Here is an 18,781-nt window from a genome sequence, read left to right as displayed (position 1 = left end):
TAAAATAGCACTGCAATGTAATTTAAGAAAAATACAACCGAGAAAATACTATTTAATTTGTACTGCACCTGTATAATACCTGTTTGCAGAGGTGAATTTTTAGGTTCTACTTGTGGATGCTTCTGATCATCATGTTTTAGATGCCTACATCTGAGCAGGAAATTAAAAATACTAAGGTGGCTACTTAGTATTTTTAATTTTCTGCTCAGAAAATGGGAAATTTTTCTTGGTTCCATCCACTTTTCTAGATTGATGGCTAAGACCAGTTGCAAATATTCACAAGCTGAATTAGCAATAATAATGCAATAACTAAAGTAGGTCACATCTATAATGATGCAGGTTCCATTCACAACAACTATATTAAAGGGGTGTTGTGGTGGTTTATGTAAGGATTTATTCTACTTATAAAGGGCGATGTCCCTTTCCCTTAGATGAAATATTACAGTGCCTCCAGCCGTTAAAATACGGCAAATATTTAGTAAACCAATAATTTGGACACCTTGATAATTTGATCACCACTGATTATTAGACCTTGAATTCTTTTAGCCAGTATGATTTCGTACCATACACACAAATTTTGCCTTATAATTGATAAATATAAAAATTTATTTATGTACAAAAATTATATATATATTAACACAAAACGCAAAAGACTGGTGATGAATGAATACTGATACACACGGTCAAAGATATACTATACCAATATCATACACAATATAATGTTTCTAAATAATGGGAAACAATATAACAATCTTCTAAATGATGATGATGATTATTAAAAATTAAATTTAGTAATAACTAATAATTTAGAGTATCTCAGAGGTTATATTCTCACAAAACGTGGCCATAGGACTGGAAGATATTCTCTGATAAATTATACTCTAATTATTAATATTTAATAATTTATCAAATATGAAAAATTTGTAATATGACACCAACAATATCTAACGGTAATACGGGATCTCTCTATATATATAAACACCCAATACAGTTGTGATACACTAAGGTAATTCTGTTACTCTACACAACAGAGAAAATATGCAATGCAAAATTAAATGGACAGTCTCACCACACCCAGATCTAGGAATATGACACCTCCCAGTGGATCCAATTGGCAATGGAACGCCTTCAGAATGATGACCACAGGGGAAAGTGAGATAGAGTTCAATAGTGTGGGAGAATGTAGGAAGATAGAAGTACAGAGATTTAGAAATTTAGTAAAGTTTTGGAAGTTTGAAAAGATGGAAGAGTTGATAGACAGCAGAGATGGATTTCAGTCTTCAGATTTCTTCAGTCAGTTGTTCCTTTTTTTCCATGAGGTTCTTTTCAATGAGTTTTTCTTAGTGAGGGTTTTTTTAGTGAGGTTTTTTTTCTAAATCAGGTGCATGGGTTTTTATACCAACTAAACTATTGTTCTAAGAGACCCTTCCACCAGGCTTTTTGATTGGCTGGTTGAGAAATGTATGTACAGTTGCAAGAAAAAGTATGTGAACCCCTTGGGATTACGTGGAGTTTTGCATGAATTGGGCATAAAATGTGCTCTGAACGTCATCTAAGTCGCAACAATAGAAGAACACAGTCTGCTGAACATAATACTACACAAACATTAGATGTTGCCATGGTTTAATTGCACATAACATGTAAACATTCACAGTGCAGGGAGGAAAAAGTATGTGAACCTTTGGACTTAATAACTGGTTGACCTTCCTTTGGCAGCAATAACCTCAACCAAACGTTTCCTGTAGTTGCAGATCAGACCTGCACAACGATCTGGAGTAATTTTGGACCACTCCTCTTCACAAAACTGTTTCAGTGTAGCAATATTCCTGGGATGTCTGGTGTGAATCGCTCTCTTAAGGTCATGCCACAGCATTTCAATCGGCTTGAGGTCAGGACTCTGACTGGGCCACTGCAGAAGGCATTTTCTGTGCTGTTGCAGCCATTGTTTTGTTGAATTACTTGTATGCTTTGGGTCATTGTCCTGTTGCATCACCCATCCTCTGCGGAGCTTCAGTTGGCGGACAGATGATCGTACGTTTTCCTGCAAAATGACAACAATCCGTCCAGGCCCTGAGGCAGCAAAGCAGCCCCAAACCATGATGCTCCCTCCGCCATGTTTTACAGTGGGGATGAGGTTTTGATGTTGGTGTGCTGTGCCTTTTTTTCTCCACACATAGTGTTGTGTGTTCTTCCCAAAGAACTCAATCTTGGTTTCATCTGTCCACAGTATATTTTGCCAGTAGTGCTGTGGAACATCCAGGTGCTCTTTTGCAAACTTCAAACGTGCTGCAATATTCTTTTTGGACAGCAATGGCTTCCTCCGTGGTGTCCTCCCATGTACTCCATTCTTGTTTAATGTTTTCCTTATTGTAGATGTGTCAACAAAAATCTTAGCATGTGCCCGAGATTTCTGTAGGTCTTTAGCTGACACTCTGGGATTCTTCTTTACCTCATGCAGCATTCTGCGCTGTGCTCTTGCAGTCATTTTTACAGGACGACCACGCCTAGGGAGAGTAGCAACAGTGCTAAACTTTCTCCAATTGCAGACAGTCTGTCTTACCGTGGACACATGAACATCAAGGCTTTTGGAGATACTTTTGTAACCCTTTCCAGCTTCATGCAAATCAACAATTCTTGATCGTAGGTCTTCTGAGAGCTCTTTTCTGTGAGGCATGATTCACATCAGGCAGTGCTTCTTGAAACCAGTAAACCCAAAATAGGTATGTGTTTTTTAAGGGCAGGACCGCTGTCAGCAACACATCCAATATCATCACACTGATTGGAGTCAAGGTTGGCTCATTCCTGGCTCCAATTAGCTCTGGGAGAAGTCATTAAGCTAGGGCCTCACATACTTTTTTCTCCCTGCACTGTGAATGTTTACATGTTATGTGCAATTAAACCATGGCAACATCTAATGTTTGTGTAGTATTATGTTCAGCAGACTGTGTTATTCTATTGTTGTGACTTAGATGACGTTCAGAGCACATTTTATGCCCAATTCATGCAAAACTCCACGTAATCCCAAGGGGTTCACATACTTTTTCTTGCAACTGTATTTAATCTATCTCTCACCTGTCCACTAAGTGGCGGTCAGAGCTCATAGAACAATTTGAGTATTTATGATGAGTCACACCTCGGGTGGAACTCAAGGTGATTTCAGGTATTAACTATATGTCTTATCCTAGATATATATAGTTAATCATACCTATAATGTTCTAAATAGGAACCATGGAATATCTGTGTATGTTCAGTTATTTATCTCTCTGAGATACAACTTGTGTGAAAGCATTTGTTTCCTGATAAGACATACAACTAATGCTAATTCACAATATATCTTATTTTTTCTCATCTCAATACTCAAGTTAGTGATATACAATCCCCATTCAGCTGAATATTTTGTGGTGTGTGAAACAGATTCTTTATAACATCCATTTGATAGTATGCTTTTTAGTAATATCTCTGTGGGTAGATATATTCAATTCTTAGCCTTAAATGTCCTGAATTTAACCTTTGTTTCAGAATCAAACATTCCCATAGGTAGGAAAGACCCTCTGTTTACCTGGCTATTGTGTTGGAGTCAGAGTAAACAGACATTTATACTTTCAACCTTAGTGGATAATAGCATATTGTGATAGTTTGAGAGGTTTGTTGGTTCATTACACTTTGCAAGGTTCTAGGCAAACTTTCAACCAGTTGAGTTTACGTCTCATTATTGTTCATGTGTTATGACTTAATGTTTGAAGGTTGAAGTCCTATTTGGCTGTCTATTTACTTTTTGTAGACGTCTTCCACTCAACCCCGATATATAAACAGTATTTGTTGACAGTCCAAACAGTCTTATTGTCTTGGAAAAAGCTCACTTCACTCATTATGTACATTTCTTAACTGGATGGTCATTGGACTTTCCAACCAAGACAAGTTAACCCTTAACAGACGGCTAGGCTGGGTTATTGTCAAATAAAGTCATGTTTTTGATACATAATTTCAAAAGGTCCACAACATTGTATTGTTTGCAAAGACTTCTGAGCTAGAGAGGCTATATGTATTTTGCTCCTGCTGGCGTTTTTGAGGCGGTTACCATTCATTTAAATGGGAAGAGGCATTTTTGAGGCGTTTTTTTTTTTCTTTTTATTATTTTTTTTTAACTCCCCAAACATGATAGATAGAGCAAGAATCACTAAATGGACTGTGGTTTGGATCCAGACCGAGTGACAGTCCCATCCAGACTGCTGCCATTGCGCCACTTAGGAGCCTGGTCTCTCTCCCTTTCTGGCCTGGCCACTCTGTAGATCCCTTTGCTGTTTCTTTCCCTCCAGCTGCCATGCTGTCATCCTCACATCAGGTCAGAGGACTGGAGAGGCAGCAGGCCTGGATGAAGGGCAGGAGCTGCAAGTGGGTGATTGGTTGCTAGGATGCTTCGGTGGTCCTAGCAACCAGTCACCAGCTTGTTAACCGTAAAGTTGGGCAGCTCCTGCCCTCCATCCAGACCTGCCCTGTGGAAGGTAGGACTGTGAGCGAGAATGAAAACACTGCTGTGAAAGGGAAAGAGGGGAGTTGAGAACACTACTATGAAGGGGGACTGAGGACATTTTTTTACCACCCTCCAACGTTACATGTTAATAAGCCCCAAGGTTGTCACTGGCAAATGCAACTCATAGCACCCCCCAATGTTGAGGGCATGTGGCCTGGTATGGTTCAGGAGGGGTGCACTCGTTCGCGCCCCCCCCCCTTTCCTGACCTGCTGGGCTGGATGCTCGGATAAGGGTGTGGTATGGATTTTGGGGGGGACCCCGCACCATTTTGTAAAATTATTTTTCAATAGCCGGCAATTCTTTCTTTTACATTCAGCTGTCAGTGGGGAACCCCGCTGACCGCTGAAACAGCCAGACCTTCCCACATGTGCAGTGCATTTTTGAAGTGGTTTTAAGCATTTTTGGAGCATTTTTGAGGCGGTTACTATTCATTTCAATGGGAAGAGGCATTTTTGAGGTGGTGTTTTTTTTTTTTTCTTAACTCCCCAAACATGTATCAAAGATGCTGCAAGCAGGAGTTTTTATACCACACCGCAAGCGCGAAACCTCATGTGAAAACGTACATAGATATACATTCACATGGAAGACTTCAAAAACTCCTTAGTGTGAAAGCAGCCTATGGCATTTAGGAAGAATTCTAAACTTTGGCATGTTTAGGTCTAAGAATAACTAACAATCAGTTAAAACTACTGGAATATTTCAAACAGGGATCGATCTATTAACTATTTCAATGGACGTCATGCAATGTCTCATGTCTACACCTAATGTTTTAGGAAAAGTGGGCAATATCCCCAGATCTGTGACCATTTGAGATTTTTAATTCATGTACGGATATCTTATAGATGTCTTGATAATTATATATATATATTTTTTTTTTTTAGTTTGCACTTCAAAGATTCTTTTGAATGTATGAGAAAACTGAGAATCAACCTAAACTTAATATATGACCACAATCCGAAGGTATTATTTACTTCTACACTTGATCTGTATGTCCTTGTTTGGCTTGAGGTATGTTACTTAACGTCCTAATGTATTGCAGGTTTTTCTGGACAACGTGGATATATTTGTTAACCAGATTGACTCTGTAAATTATATCAACTTGTTTCTTACTGAATTAAAGTGAGTATATTTTGCTTGTATCATATTGTCTTTTTGTGTAGTATCACCTCGGTAAGGAAGATGAAGCTCCCAATTGTTTCCTTGCTACTTCGCTTTATTTTTATAATTCTTTTTTAAATATACAATTTTAAAAAGTAGAAATTAATACTATATTTTTCTATGTTGTTTTACTATATTTAATAGTAAGAGGGCTAGGGCAGTTCCCTTTATAATTTGTTTGTACCATACTTTACATTCAACTTTTGCTTCACTTATTTTGATATTCTGAACAGTGGGTAGTGGTCATCTGCAAGTTAATAACAAGTATAATGTTGCCCTCCAAAGGATTTTACCCCCCTTTCTAAACAGGCCTTTTTTTGCGTTCCGGCGCTGTGTTACTTTAACTGACAATTGTGTGGTCATGCAACGCTGCACACAAATTAAATTTACATCCTTTTTTTCCTACGAATTGAGCTTCCTTTCAGTGGTATTTGATCACCTGTGCGTTTCTTATTTGCTCTATAAAAAAAAAGGCCAACAATTTGAGAAAAAAAAACAATATTTATAACTTTTTGCTATTAAACACGTCCAATAAAAATATTTTAAAAATCAAATTTCATCATAAATTTAGGTCAAAATGTATTCTGCTACATGTCTGCTACAAAAAAAATCTCAGTACATGTAAATTAATTGGTTTATGTGAAAGTTATAGCGCTTACAAATGGCGGTATATATACTGGGATTTTTTTTTTTCTTTTTACTAGTAATGGCGGCGATCAGCAACTTATAGCAGGACTGCAGTGGACATTATGACACTGGGGGGAACTGACTTTGTGTCACTGACATCCCCAGTGACACCAATACAGTGATCAGTGCTAAAAAAAAACTGACACTGTACTAATGGCACTGGGCAGGAAGGAGTTAACATGAGCGCCGATCAAAGGGTTAACTGTGTGCTGTTTTGCTATAAACTGTGTCCTTGTGCTTCATTCTAAGCTTTGCATGGCTGTGCTGCGCAGGGCCATCCAAAGCAGTCTGCAAGAGCTGACAGGTAAACAAAACAGTTCTCCTCCCCGTCAGAGATGCTTGGCAATCACCGGGCGCCGGTAAGTAATCACCGGTCAGGACCTGGTGATTGGCGGTGTGGGTAGGGCACGCGCGCTCCCTACTCGGAAATGTAAAATCACGGCCGTGTATGTGTTTGTGTGTGTGTGTGTGTGTGTGTGTCTATATATATATATATATATATATATATATATATATATATATATATATATATATATATATATATATATATATAATTTTATGCACCCGTGCCGCAGTATTTCTGCTATAGGGCGGTTGGAAAGCGGTTAAAGGGTATCTAATGCCAAACACAAGAAATTATGGTATGGCAGCTTACTGGTACTTAGATGTGGTGGCTGCATTGTTTTTTTTCACACTTTTTCTCTCTATTTTAACTCAGCCATTACCTCACTTCCTGTCCTACAGTAACAACCCTACTGAGCAGCATTGTCACCGTAGGAAAGGGAGTTTGTGAGGATTATATAACCCCTCCCTTCCTTCTCCATAACAGGGGGAGGTGTTTTGTAGTCCATGGAGATAGCAGGGAACAAACTGCTAACCGGATGAACAGCTATTTTCCACTTATGGAACAGATATACTGAAACACTTCCCATGGTATATTTAACAGAATAAAGAGGAGCAAATAAGAGAAATGTATTGTTAGAGTTTACATACTCTCTGACCAGATGATTACAGTGTAAGAGGCACTCAAGCTTTTGGTTATGCCAGGCATGCATGAGCAGGACTGTTTAGTGATATTTAGAAAAGCTAAACACATGAGCAACAGTTTGAATGAGGGCTTAGTGTTTTTGTGTGTACACACTCATACACAAATACCCCCATCCTTAATTACAGCATAGATTGCAAGTACCACATAGACTGTGAAAATGCAGTTACTGGCCAAATCTTTCCAAATTTGTGGATTAAAGTACTACTACTAAGGACATTTTTTTTGTTTTCATTTTGGATAGCGTAAGGGAAGGTTATAACCCCTGTCAGTTTTTGTTTTTTTAGGGTTCCACTGATATCCCTTCACATACCGCTTCATAACCACAAAAGGAAGTGAGAGAAAATCCCTCCAAAGTGTGGAAATCCCTTGTTGTCACCAGAACTAGTGTCCTCATTGAAGGATTTCCCCTTTTTTTCTGTTCTGGTGACAGCCCAAAATTTGGAATTTTCTTTAACTTTCTCTCTTGGTAATAATGGTAAACTGGACAAATAGAGAGGGTGAATGTCCCTAACAGGGCACAGAAGACAACAGGTGTTCTAAACCCTCTTTCCAAAGCTTAGAAAAAATTGCCTTTAGTTATATGTAAAGTTTTTCTCACCAAAGTTCTGTTGTAAAGGTCTCTTGCACATTATCCAAGGGCATTTTGAACAGTAGGCAAAGATGGTGCATTTTAAAAATTAGGAAAATAAAACAAATGCTTTATTTTTTGAGTCATTGTTTTCATTGTTCAAATTCTTGTTAATGATATAACTTTGTTCTCAGAGAAGAAGATGTGACAAAGACTATGTATCCCAGTCATACACCTTCATCCTCTCCAACTTCTCAGACATCAAGAGCTAAAAAAGTTGATATCGTATGTGATGCCCTCAGAGAGGCCATGGAGAAACTCAGTCCTCAGAAGTATGTTAAGGTTTTTTTTTTTCCCTATCAAAGTTTAATCTCATATTTGCGGCTGATAGAGAAGTGTGGAATGATCTATGCAAAGACGTCTTGCAGTAAATGATTTTAGGTTGTTTAGCATTAATTTAAGTAAAGCTGGCTATAGACTAGAAACCATTCATTTTAAAACTTCCATATCAGGAAGATTTGTTCAACTTTCGGAATATTAGTGGGGTCAACGTATTAGTGTAGTGACAAGAAAATTCGAAAGAGCAGGATGATATTTTTTCTTGAGCAAATTATTCTGATTTTGAATGTGGTTTTCATTCAGGAAATTACATTAATTCCAAAATTCAGTGTTAAAAGTAAAATAAATTTTAAAGTCCCTTGCAATGACATTTAAGTCATCAAATATATTGTAGAATTTTTGTACGAAAATCTGTAGGTGTATGGCCAGCTTTAGGCTACTTGTTACTGCTGGAACCTCCCAGGTACACTCCATACCTGAGCTCCAAGCGGATGTCTCTGCTCTTCTGTTCTACTGGTGCCTCATTAACCTGTAGATGAGCACTGCACTGCTTTACACTTAAAAGCCCACCCAGATTGTCTGATTGAGTGGTATTGATGGCTGTTCATTCTACAGATTTTTATGCTCCTGTGGTACAGCTCTGTGATATCCTTATTATCAATTCAAAGAACAGCATGATTCGAAAATAATAATAATTGGAAAATAGAGCGCAAAAACTATGTATATCTGCATTGTTTTTCATGCTTTCTGAAAATTTCTGAATTTTTGTTGCTGGACTTAAACATATTGTATCTGACAATATAATAATCCTCCCTTTATTCCCCAAGATACTTCCTATCAATCCTCACGTCTTATGTCCGTAAAACTGTCCCAGAATTGGAAATCGCTCTTCAAAAAGTTCATGAACTCAGAGGTAAAAAACTAAAGACTTTGTCATAATGCTTGAACCAAGGGCACAGAATGGTTTTTGGGTGTGTAAAAAGTGAACCTAATGCAAAGATGCAATCACCAGCACTCCAAATAGATGCATATCATTTATTTTGAAGGGTATAAGAGGGTAGGGTTTAAAAAAACCAACACATTGGGTATAAGTAATCAACTTTTGGGGCCTCACAGGGTCCCTTTGTTAAGCCAACATAATGACTACGCAAGTCCATGAAACTTTGGTTTTTTATGAAGAGAAATCCTCAATGGTTACACAGTTCACAATAAAAACCTAACAGAATGTTTTAACCATTCCCCTATATCTAAATGTAGAAAAGAGTTTGGACTGGAGAATAAGCAACACAGAAAGTGTATTGTTTTTAGGGCCGTGTTCACACTGGCATGTACAATGTGCCGTGCGATCCCTCACGTTCCTTTCATGGAGAACATTTGTTTGGGGAGGAGCTAGACAAGTATATCCAGAAGATCTCAGGGGGAAAAAGTATGCTTTTACCCTTTAAGAAAAAGTCCAAACGCCCAACCTTTAAGTGGCCAGGCACTTCAGTGGTTAGTGCTTCTTTCGATTGACAAGCATTTCGCCGTACACAGGGCTCTGCGTCTAGAGGAAAATTTCAGACCAGGGACAGAAGAAACCCTGGGTGCAGAGGCCAGCCAGGTCACATTCTAATTCCGCATCATTACGAAGGGGCGGCTTCACTTTTGCGGGTGGGGGGAAGACTTTTGGTTTTTGGGTAAATCTGAGAAGAGCTGATCCAGGACAAGTGGGTAACTGCTGCAGTTGCTCAGGAGTACAAACTGGAGTTTCGGGGTATTCCTTTTCCCAGCTTCCTAAGGTCCAGTGTATCCATGAATCCATTGAGAAGGAATTCTTTGTTTCAGACATTCGACCAGTTGTTGTCCCAGAGCGTGATTGCGGAGGTTCCAGTGGACGAATGGTTCCAGGGATTTTATTCAACCTATTCACAGTTCCAAAGCGAAATGGGGTGTAAGGCCTATTATAGACTTAAAGGGGCTGAACCGGTTCCTAAAGATTTGTTCATTTCAGATGGCGACAGTCTGGTCAGTAGTTGCATCTTTACAAGAGGGAGACTTTCTAGCGTCCATAGACAACAAGGACGCATACCTGTATGTGCAAATATTTCCAGCTCATCAAACATTTCTGTGCTTGTGATAGAAACAATATTTTCAGTTCGTGGCATTGCCTTTTGGGCTAGCCACTGCTCTTCAAGTGTTTACAAAGATTCTGGCTCCAGTTGTTCTCAGAACTCTGGGAGTATCAGTTTTGGGCTATCTGGACGATCTACTGCTCCAGGGTTGGTCGGGTCCAAGCCTGAGAGAAAATTTGACCCTTGCGATTCATACTCTGGAACACTTGGGCTGGGTGCTCAATTTTGAGATGTCGGCCCTGGAGCCAGTACAAAGTCTGGAGTATTTGGAGTTGGTCCTAGACACTGTTCAGCTAAGGTGTTTCTGCTTCCAGGAAAGGGCTGTGCCCTGAGAGATCAGGTTCGAAGTTTGAGGAGCAGGAAGTATCTTTCCATTTGTCTCTGCATGAGGTTAATGGGGAAGATGGTATCCTCATTTGAGGCAGTACCCAATGTGCAGTTCCACTCAAGGCCTTTGCAGAGAAATATTCTGTCGGCATTGAACAAAACAATTCCAGGGCTGAATTACCGCATGTCTTTGTCCCCCCGGGTGCTGCAAAGCTTGAATTGGTGGTTGGAAGTGCAAAATTTGGAAAAGGGAAGATCTTTCCCACCAGTGATTTGGAAGGTGGTAACAACTGATGCCTGCCTCTCGGGTTGGGGGGCTCTTCTAGAAGGCACCACAGTCCAGGGGACGTGGTTGCCGCAGGAAAAGATCCTTCCCATTAATATCCTGGAGCTTCAGGCGGTGCGGCTTGTCCTGAGATATTGGAAGACCAGACTTTCTGGACAGACTGAACTTGGTCCAGTCCGACAATGCTACGACAGTGGCACACATCAACCACCAATGCGATACCAAGAGCCGGAGGGATCAGGAGGAGGTAGATGTCATTCTGGGTTGGGCAGAAGGGCATGTCCCAGTTCTGTCTGCAGTATTCATTCCAGGGATCGAGAATTGGCAGGCAGACTACCTCAGTCGTTGGCAGTTGTTTTCGGGGGAATGGGCTCTGCATACGGAGATATTCTCGGCAATCTGCCAGCGTTCGAGTCGCCAGGACGTAGATCTATTGGCATCCAGGTTCAAAAGCAAGGTGGACAGGTTTGTGTTCAGGACGCGGGACCCTCTTGCGATAGGGGTAGATACCTTGGTGCTACCGTGGGATCAGTTTCTCTAATATATGCTTTCCCCCCTTTTCAGCAACTCCTGCGGCTATTATGCGGGATTCAAGACGAGGTGATTCCAGTGATATTAGTAGCACCAGCCTGGCCCAGGAGTTGTTGGTAAGCGGACATTGTCAGGCTAGCATTAGGCAATCCATGGCCTCTGCCAGATCGGTCAGACCTGCTGTCTCAGGGACCTATATTGCACCCAGCTTTACGGTTGCTGAATTTGACGGCATGGCTGTTGAGACTCAAATGTTGAAAGACAGGAGTGTCAGACTCAGTTATCCACACAATGTTGAACGCTAATAAGCTGGTTTCTAGGAACATTTATTATAGAACTTGGAAGGCATACATTTCTTGATGTGCGGATCGAAATTGGCACCCCTGGAAGTATTTATTAGGAGAATTTTGTCTTTTCTACAATCAGGAGTAGAAAAGAAATTGGCTGTTGGTACTATTAAGGGTCAGGTTTCAGCCTTGGCTGTTTAATACCAAAGACCGTTTGCGTCTCACTCTTTGGTTTCGTACTTTTTTACAAGTTGGGATGCGTACTGTTCCTCCTGTCAGACCCTATCTGGACTATTCTGTTCAACAGCAATAATCTGAATTTATTTGGGTTTCTCAACAGCTACAGTTGATCTTTGCTGTGTTCATTACATTTAACCTGATGGAATATAGTAACCTGCTAAGGATGAATGAAGCACAATAATCAGAATATAGTAACCTGCTAAAGATGAATGAAACACAGTAATCAGCTTTTTTTTTTCTTTGTACTTAATGACACTAAACAATATCCTTATTCAGCAAGAATAATCCATACACTATTTTTCATGAAATAGCTTCTTTTTTAATATTTTGTTTGATTTTGTTTCTTTAATCTACATAAATCATTTGTGTGGTATGAAATGCTTGGGTATAGCAGTATCTGTAAATGAACCACATTTACTCCAAGGATGGTTCAATTGATTGTAAGTAATTATTTAGTTTTGTAATGATTGTTGTTTAATAGTTTACTGTAATAGTCTTTGATGCCCCGCATTTTGTTTTATAGAGAATCCATCTTCTCATGAAGATGTCAGTGCAGAGGAAGCACTAAAATACCTGCTTTTTCTTGTGGATGTCAATGAGCTTTATGATCACTCCCTTGGAACATATGACTTTGATTTGGTCATCATGGTGGCAGAGAAGTCGCAGAAGGTTGGTAACAAATTTTAGTTGTGTGTCATTGTTGCACATTTTTAGTTTGCAAGCATATGCAAACCTGTACACCGCATTGCTTGTGCAAGAAAAGGTGAAGTGTGGTATACTGTAACATTCTCTTTCTTAGAAAGTGGAACATATGTTCTGAAAAATAGCACAACAATCTGTAACATCTGATACTGTCACCAAGCGCTGCCAATTCTATTTCCTAATTATTTCAATAATCACTAGTCACTTTAACCGTGTCTGTAATGAGCATGTGTACTTTTTTATAGGACCCTAAAGAGTACCTTCCTTTTCTAAACTCCCTGAAGAAGATGGAGTCGAATTACCAAAGATACACTATAGATAAGCACCTTAAAAGATACAAGAAAGCTCTGGAACATCTCAGTAAATGTGGTATGATATTTCCTTTTGTTTTAGCATCCAAGATCTAGTCGGGGGGAAAAATATACGTGACAAAAACGGCATAATTTCACTTTATTAATCAGTCACCCATGCGGTTCCTCAATCAGTGTTGTGATATCTCACAGAAATGTTTAATATTGACTGTGTATGACCTGCTTATAAACATGATAGTTGGTTTAACATGATCTTTCAAGCCATCTGATTATCTCTGTGTAAACATATTTACTGTAAAGCAATGACAGAGACAACATACAAGCTTCTGTTTCTGAATGGTTTTCTCAATACCATTAGAAAAGCTGTGAGATCTACTGAACATTACTGATCACAGTGAACTGATTGCATTTAATTTTGAATAGTCTACTTTAAAATGCTTTGTTTATTCTTTTGGCATCTCTAATTTATAGATTTTTTTTTTTTTTAACTCTGGATAAATTAAAGTAAACTACATCTAAAGTGTCCTAAATATGCATCCTGTTTTCAGTAAACAATCTATTATAGTATCTTTTTAAATTTCTCATATGTTTTGTGTGTTTACCTGTTGATCCTGCCTGTGCTGTTGTCAATGCTTCATTTCCTGTGGAGAACTGTCAAAGTTTTCATAGTGCTGTTAAATTTACAGCAGCTTGTCAGCCCTCTGATCTGCTTCTTCTCATTTCTCAAAGCATTGCCACATGTACATCGGCGTCCACCACCATCTTCTCCTTCAGCGCTCCCAGGACAGACCAGATAGAATCTGATTGGTCAGTGCGCCTTCACATTGACGATGCTGACCAATCGGAATAGATTTTGTCCATCCTGAAAGTGCTGACTGAGAATAGGAAGGATTTAAAACCCCCGGACTGCTGGAGCTGCTGTGAGTGCTGACAGCTCGGCAACCCTGGAGGTATGTACAGTGGGGACTGGAGGGTGTTTAGTTCACATTTACATTTTGTTTCTGTAAATCTGAACTAACCTTTTAAAACATTTATTGCTTCTCTCCTCATAGCAGATCCTGCTCGCTGCCTGTAAAGAAGCCTAATTAAGGTTTCAGTGGACATGTGACTGCAGTATAAAATGCTTAAATGATATAAAATGTATTTTAATGTTTAAAAACTGCTGCAAAGGGCTATTTCCTTTGTTGCACCACTCCGTTTTCAGTGTTTATTCTTGCCATCTTTAACATTTGCTTCTCAGGCCCAGAACATTTTGTTGAATTTTTGAACTTGGTTAAAGATCAGAATCTATACACTGAAGCCTTGAAACTCTATCCAGCTGGATCTATTGAATATAAGGTTAGTAACCGCATGGTATATAATGAAATATTAATCGCTACTACTTTGAATCTCTGGATGACATCTGAGGCTGTCTACTCTTTTATATCTAAACAGTTTGATGTCAGAGTAAAGAAAACCTGTTATGAAAGAATTGTGGCAGCTGCCATTGCTTACTTTTCAATACTTTCTAAACTGAAAGTATGCAGATAAGGACCTTTTTTTTTTTTTTTTTTTTTTTTTTTTTTTTTCCCCGTGTCCCTCTAACTTTCACGATTTAATGTACTTTTTTCAAAGTCAGTATATCATTGAAATCACTGAAGCTAGAGAGCCAGCGTTACAGTCACGCAATAGAATTTCAAGGAACAGGACAACATTGGAAACTAAATTTTGGTTTAAAAAAAAATTCAAGTATATATTTTCTCAAAAAACTACCTTCTATTGCTCTCAGCTTCTTCCAAATTCCCTGCTTTGATCTGACTTCCTGTTAGAGGGTGGCTATGTTTGTTCTCCATGTTTCCACTGTATGTAGGAACATAGCCACTCCTTTTTGCCCACTCCCAAGATGGACAGAGACTATGTACTATGGGATTTGTAGCATAGAGCAATGTACATAACCACAACTGACATGCACTGCTTCTTCTAAACAAATGGAAGTGTGGGAGGGGGAAGTAGCAGTTCGGGGGCTCACGGAGGACATTACAAGGAGGCAAAAAAACAGTAAGGAACCATTGAATGAAAAATGTACTAAAGGGCCATTAAGTTGCGGATGTGTACGGATGATTTTAGGAGAATGAGCATATTGGTTAGTGTCCCTTTTAAGTCCATGTTTGACTGCATTTCTGTATGTTATTGCTTTCTAAAGAATTACATAAATTATGTTTTACAGTCTATCAATGATGCATATGGGGATTATTTATTTTCAAAACGTCAGTATGAACAAGCTGGTCTCATCTTTGCTCGCTGTGGAAGTTTGGAGAAGGCTCTTGATTCTTTTGTTGCATGTAGTGGCTGGCAGCAGATACTGTGCATAGCCTCCCAGCTGCAGTACGCACAGGACAAAATGGCCTCTCTAGCTCGGAGTGTGGCAGGTGAGTGATTGATTACCTCTTTTCAGATGGGAAAGTTTATGCTGAAGGTTTACATAAACATACATAATAACCACTTGCCATCCAGGCCAATTCTGACATTTCTCATACATGTAAAAATAATTTTTTTTTTTTTTTGCTGGAAATTTTTTTAAAGTCCCCAAACATTATACTGTTAAGCAGAGGCCCTAGAGAATAAAATGGTGGGTGTTACAATATTTTTTCTGTGTTGCACGGTATTTGCTCAGCGGTTTATCAAATGCAATTTTTTGGGGGAAAATTACATTTTAATGAATTTTAGTGCACACAAACACAATATAATACCCAATTGTTTGGTAAAATATCAAATGTTACACTGAGTAAATAGAAACCTAGCATTTCATGCTATAAAATTGTCCAAGCCAGTGAAACTTCACCAAACTACAGTACCTAAACATTTCTATAGGTGACGCTTTAACCACTTCAGTACCAGGCGCTTTCACACTTTGAATGACAATTGCGCGGTCATACAACACTGTACCCAAACTAAAATGTTATCATTTTGTTCACACAACTAGAGCTTTCTTTTGGTGGTATTTAATCACCACTTGGGGTTTTTATTTGTTGCTAAATTAACAAAAAAAGACCAAACATTTTGGAAAAAAACATGTTTCTGTTATAAAAGTTTGCAAATAAATAGTTCTTCATAAATTTAGGCCGAGATGTATTCTGCTACATTTCTTTGGTGAAAATAACCCAAATCAGTGATTATTATGTAGTCTGTAGGAAAGTTATAGAGTTCACAAACTATGGGATATATCTGAAAATTGATCAATCCTGAAGTACTGCCGGCCAATCTTAATTTCTTGAGGCCCAAAAATGTCAGAACAGTACAGATATCCCCCAAATGACCCCTTTTTGCAAAGTACACAGTCCAATGTATTTCATAACAGGCATGGCGAGTTTTTTGAAGTTGTAATTTTTTTGTTATTTTTCGGAAAACGAAGAAATTAAAAAAAATCATTTTCACAATTTTTTTTTTTTACATACTGTCACCAGTGCAGTACAGCGTCATCATATAACTGGTGTGGCGGTAATCAGGGACGCTGACTGGTGACAGTACAAAAAAAAAAAATAGATTTTTTTACTTTATTTTTTATTATATTTTTTTACGATTTTTTTACGATTTTTTTTCATATTAAATTATGACCAAAGTAGTATAATGTTACTATAGTAACATTGTACTACTTTGGGGAAGTGATCAGTATTTTTTTTTTTATTTTTTTTTTTTTTTTACATAATTTGATTGCTTATAGCAAAGAATTTCTTTCCTATAAGCAAGCATTTAACTGAATCGATTCATTCAGGTTTTTTTGTTGTGATTAGCTGTGATTGGCCACGGCTAATCACATGACACAGATGGGCTGTGATTGGCCCGGCCTGTGCGAGTGATCACTGTGACCATTCACAGCTAGACACACTTGTATACAATGGATGGCATGAAAAGAAGCCATCCATTTTATACAACTGTCGTGACCTGCTGTGATTGGTCACAGCAGGTCACATGGTATTGGCAACGGGGCCGGTACACAGATCTGTCATCGGCCGTGTCCGATGTACAGGGCTGGTGACAGGTCTCACCACAGCGCGGCCCTGCGGGCACGCACACAGCGCGATCCGGGAAGGACGTAATAGGACGACCTTCCGGAGGGACGAGATGCTCAAGTGACGACCGGGCGGCAAGTGGTTAAAAGCCTTTACATGTTATCAGTTTAGAGTCTGAAGCCAAAATAATTATTCTCGCTCTGACATTTGTGCGTGACCACACTGTCCCTTTTTTTTTTTTTATCAACTCTATTGCTATCACAAGGGATGAACAACATCCCTTGTGATGGCAATAAGCATGACAGCTTCTCTTTATGGAGAGATCTAGGGTTTCTTCCAGTTTCAGATCTCACAGAGAGGGAGGAACAATGTCAATTTCTCACTCTGTTCACTGCTGCAGATGCTGCCAGTTGGAGCTGTCCCAGGCTCCCTGATGGCACTACAGAGAACCCCTGGGGAGATCCCCTCCACTGTATGTAGAAGTGACTGGGTAGCTCTATAGTCACTTGAATCAATTCTACATTAAAGGAAATCATTGGCTGAAAATGTTGTTAATGGGATGATACCTTCAGGTGCAGGCATCATCGCAGTATAACCACTAAAACTCCAGGTCATCATTTCAAAGTTTTATTTTGAAATACTTACCATTAGTCGCTATATAAAAATGCTTATAGAATTACTAAGATTAGAAAATACTCAAACAGATGTTTTCATGCAGACATTTATGGATTTAGGGAATTTCAAAATCAAATGATGTGGAAAATATTTTAAACCCAACGAGGAAAGTACTCACAGTAGCATAGCAACACCATGCTCTTTATCAAAACTTTATAAAAAATTTGGAGGTGTGCATGACACATAATAATTAAGGCTGTTTTCTGTATATGGTGTAGTGCATATTTCAGTAGTTTTATTGTTTCCATCCAGGCAAACTGGTAGAGCAGAGGAAGCATGAAATTGCAGCATTACTTCTGGAACAATATGCTGAGGTATAGTCTCCTTTTAATTATGTTATTAATTTGAACAAACCATAACAGTTCTTCCATAGAGGGCATTGAAACAGTGTGACAATATAATGGGCACTGGACATACAGCTGTATATAACAATAACTTACAGTATTACTGTGGTTTTGCAATGTAACAATAGTAGCTGTTTTGGAATTTTTTGTGTATGGAATATGTTGGGGATTTTTATTCCTTTTATTGGTAAAATTATTTAAAAAGGCAGCTGGATTTGTCTTGGTGGGTGATAATAGATACAGCTCTGGATATATTATCTATTTTTTTCATGTACCTGTTTAGTAAGCTTTAGGGCCTATGTCTTTGGGGTTTTGTTGATGGAATTATTTTGGGATGCAGGTGCACTTGACATGCATTTGTCCTCACTTGCACTTGACCTGTTTCTAGAGGAGTTTGCACTCCCACAGGCTTGTATGGGAATTCAAATCCTGACATGAACAAAACCCAACACAGGCACTTACTTCTGTGTACATATAGTTCAGTTTTTTGTTTTTTTTAGAACAGTTGCCGCTTACGGTTAATGATTCTGTATATATTTCAGGATTATGAAGAAGCCATTCTATTGCTGTTGGAAGGAGCATTCTGGGAAGAGGCCTTGAGACTGGTAGGCATGTTTAAAAGATTGACGCAATATAAATGCCTATA

At 38.8% G+C, this 18,781-nt stretch overlaps 1 protein-coding gene across 1 annotated transcript in view; it reads left to right on the top strand.

The window, feature by feature from the left end:
* The window catches only part of ELP1 (elongator acetyltransferase complex subunit 1), a 95,461-nt gene that overhangs the window by 56,313 nt on the left and 20,367 nt on the right, over positions 1–18,781 (top strand). Inside the window, exons 21-30 of the mRNA XM_089670576.1 lie at positions 5,414–5,492; positions 5,572–5,651; positions 8,188–8,325; positions 9,160–9,245; positions 12,638–12,783; positions 13,062–13,185; positions 14,368–14,465; positions 15,334–15,535; positions 18,044–18,105; positions 18,678–18,740. Of these exons, the coding sequence (XP_089526702.1) occupies positions 5,414–5,492; positions 5,572–5,651; positions 8,188–8,325; positions 9,160–9,245; positions 12,638–12,783; positions 13,062–13,185; positions 14,368–14,465; positions 15,334–15,535; positions 18,044–18,105; positions 18,678–18,740 (1,078 nt within the window). The remainder of the gene's footprint in view (positions 1–5,413; positions 5,493–5,571; positions 5,652–8,187; positions 8,326–9,159; positions 9,246–12,637; positions 12,784–13,061; positions 13,186–14,367; positions 14,466–15,333; positions 15,536–18,043; positions 18,106–18,677; positions 18,741–18,781) is intronic.

This window comes from Staurois parvus, unplaced genomic scaffold (genome assembly GCF_062004578.1).
Source record: "Staurois parvus isolate SC_StPar_1 unplaced genomic scaffold, SC_StPar_1.0 ptg000091l, whole genome shotgun sequence".
Lineage (NCBI taxonomy): Eukaryota > Metazoa > Chordata > Amphibia > Anura > Ranidae > Staurois > Staurois parvus.
This window is presented reverse-complemented; position numbering and strand designations above follow the sequence as displayed.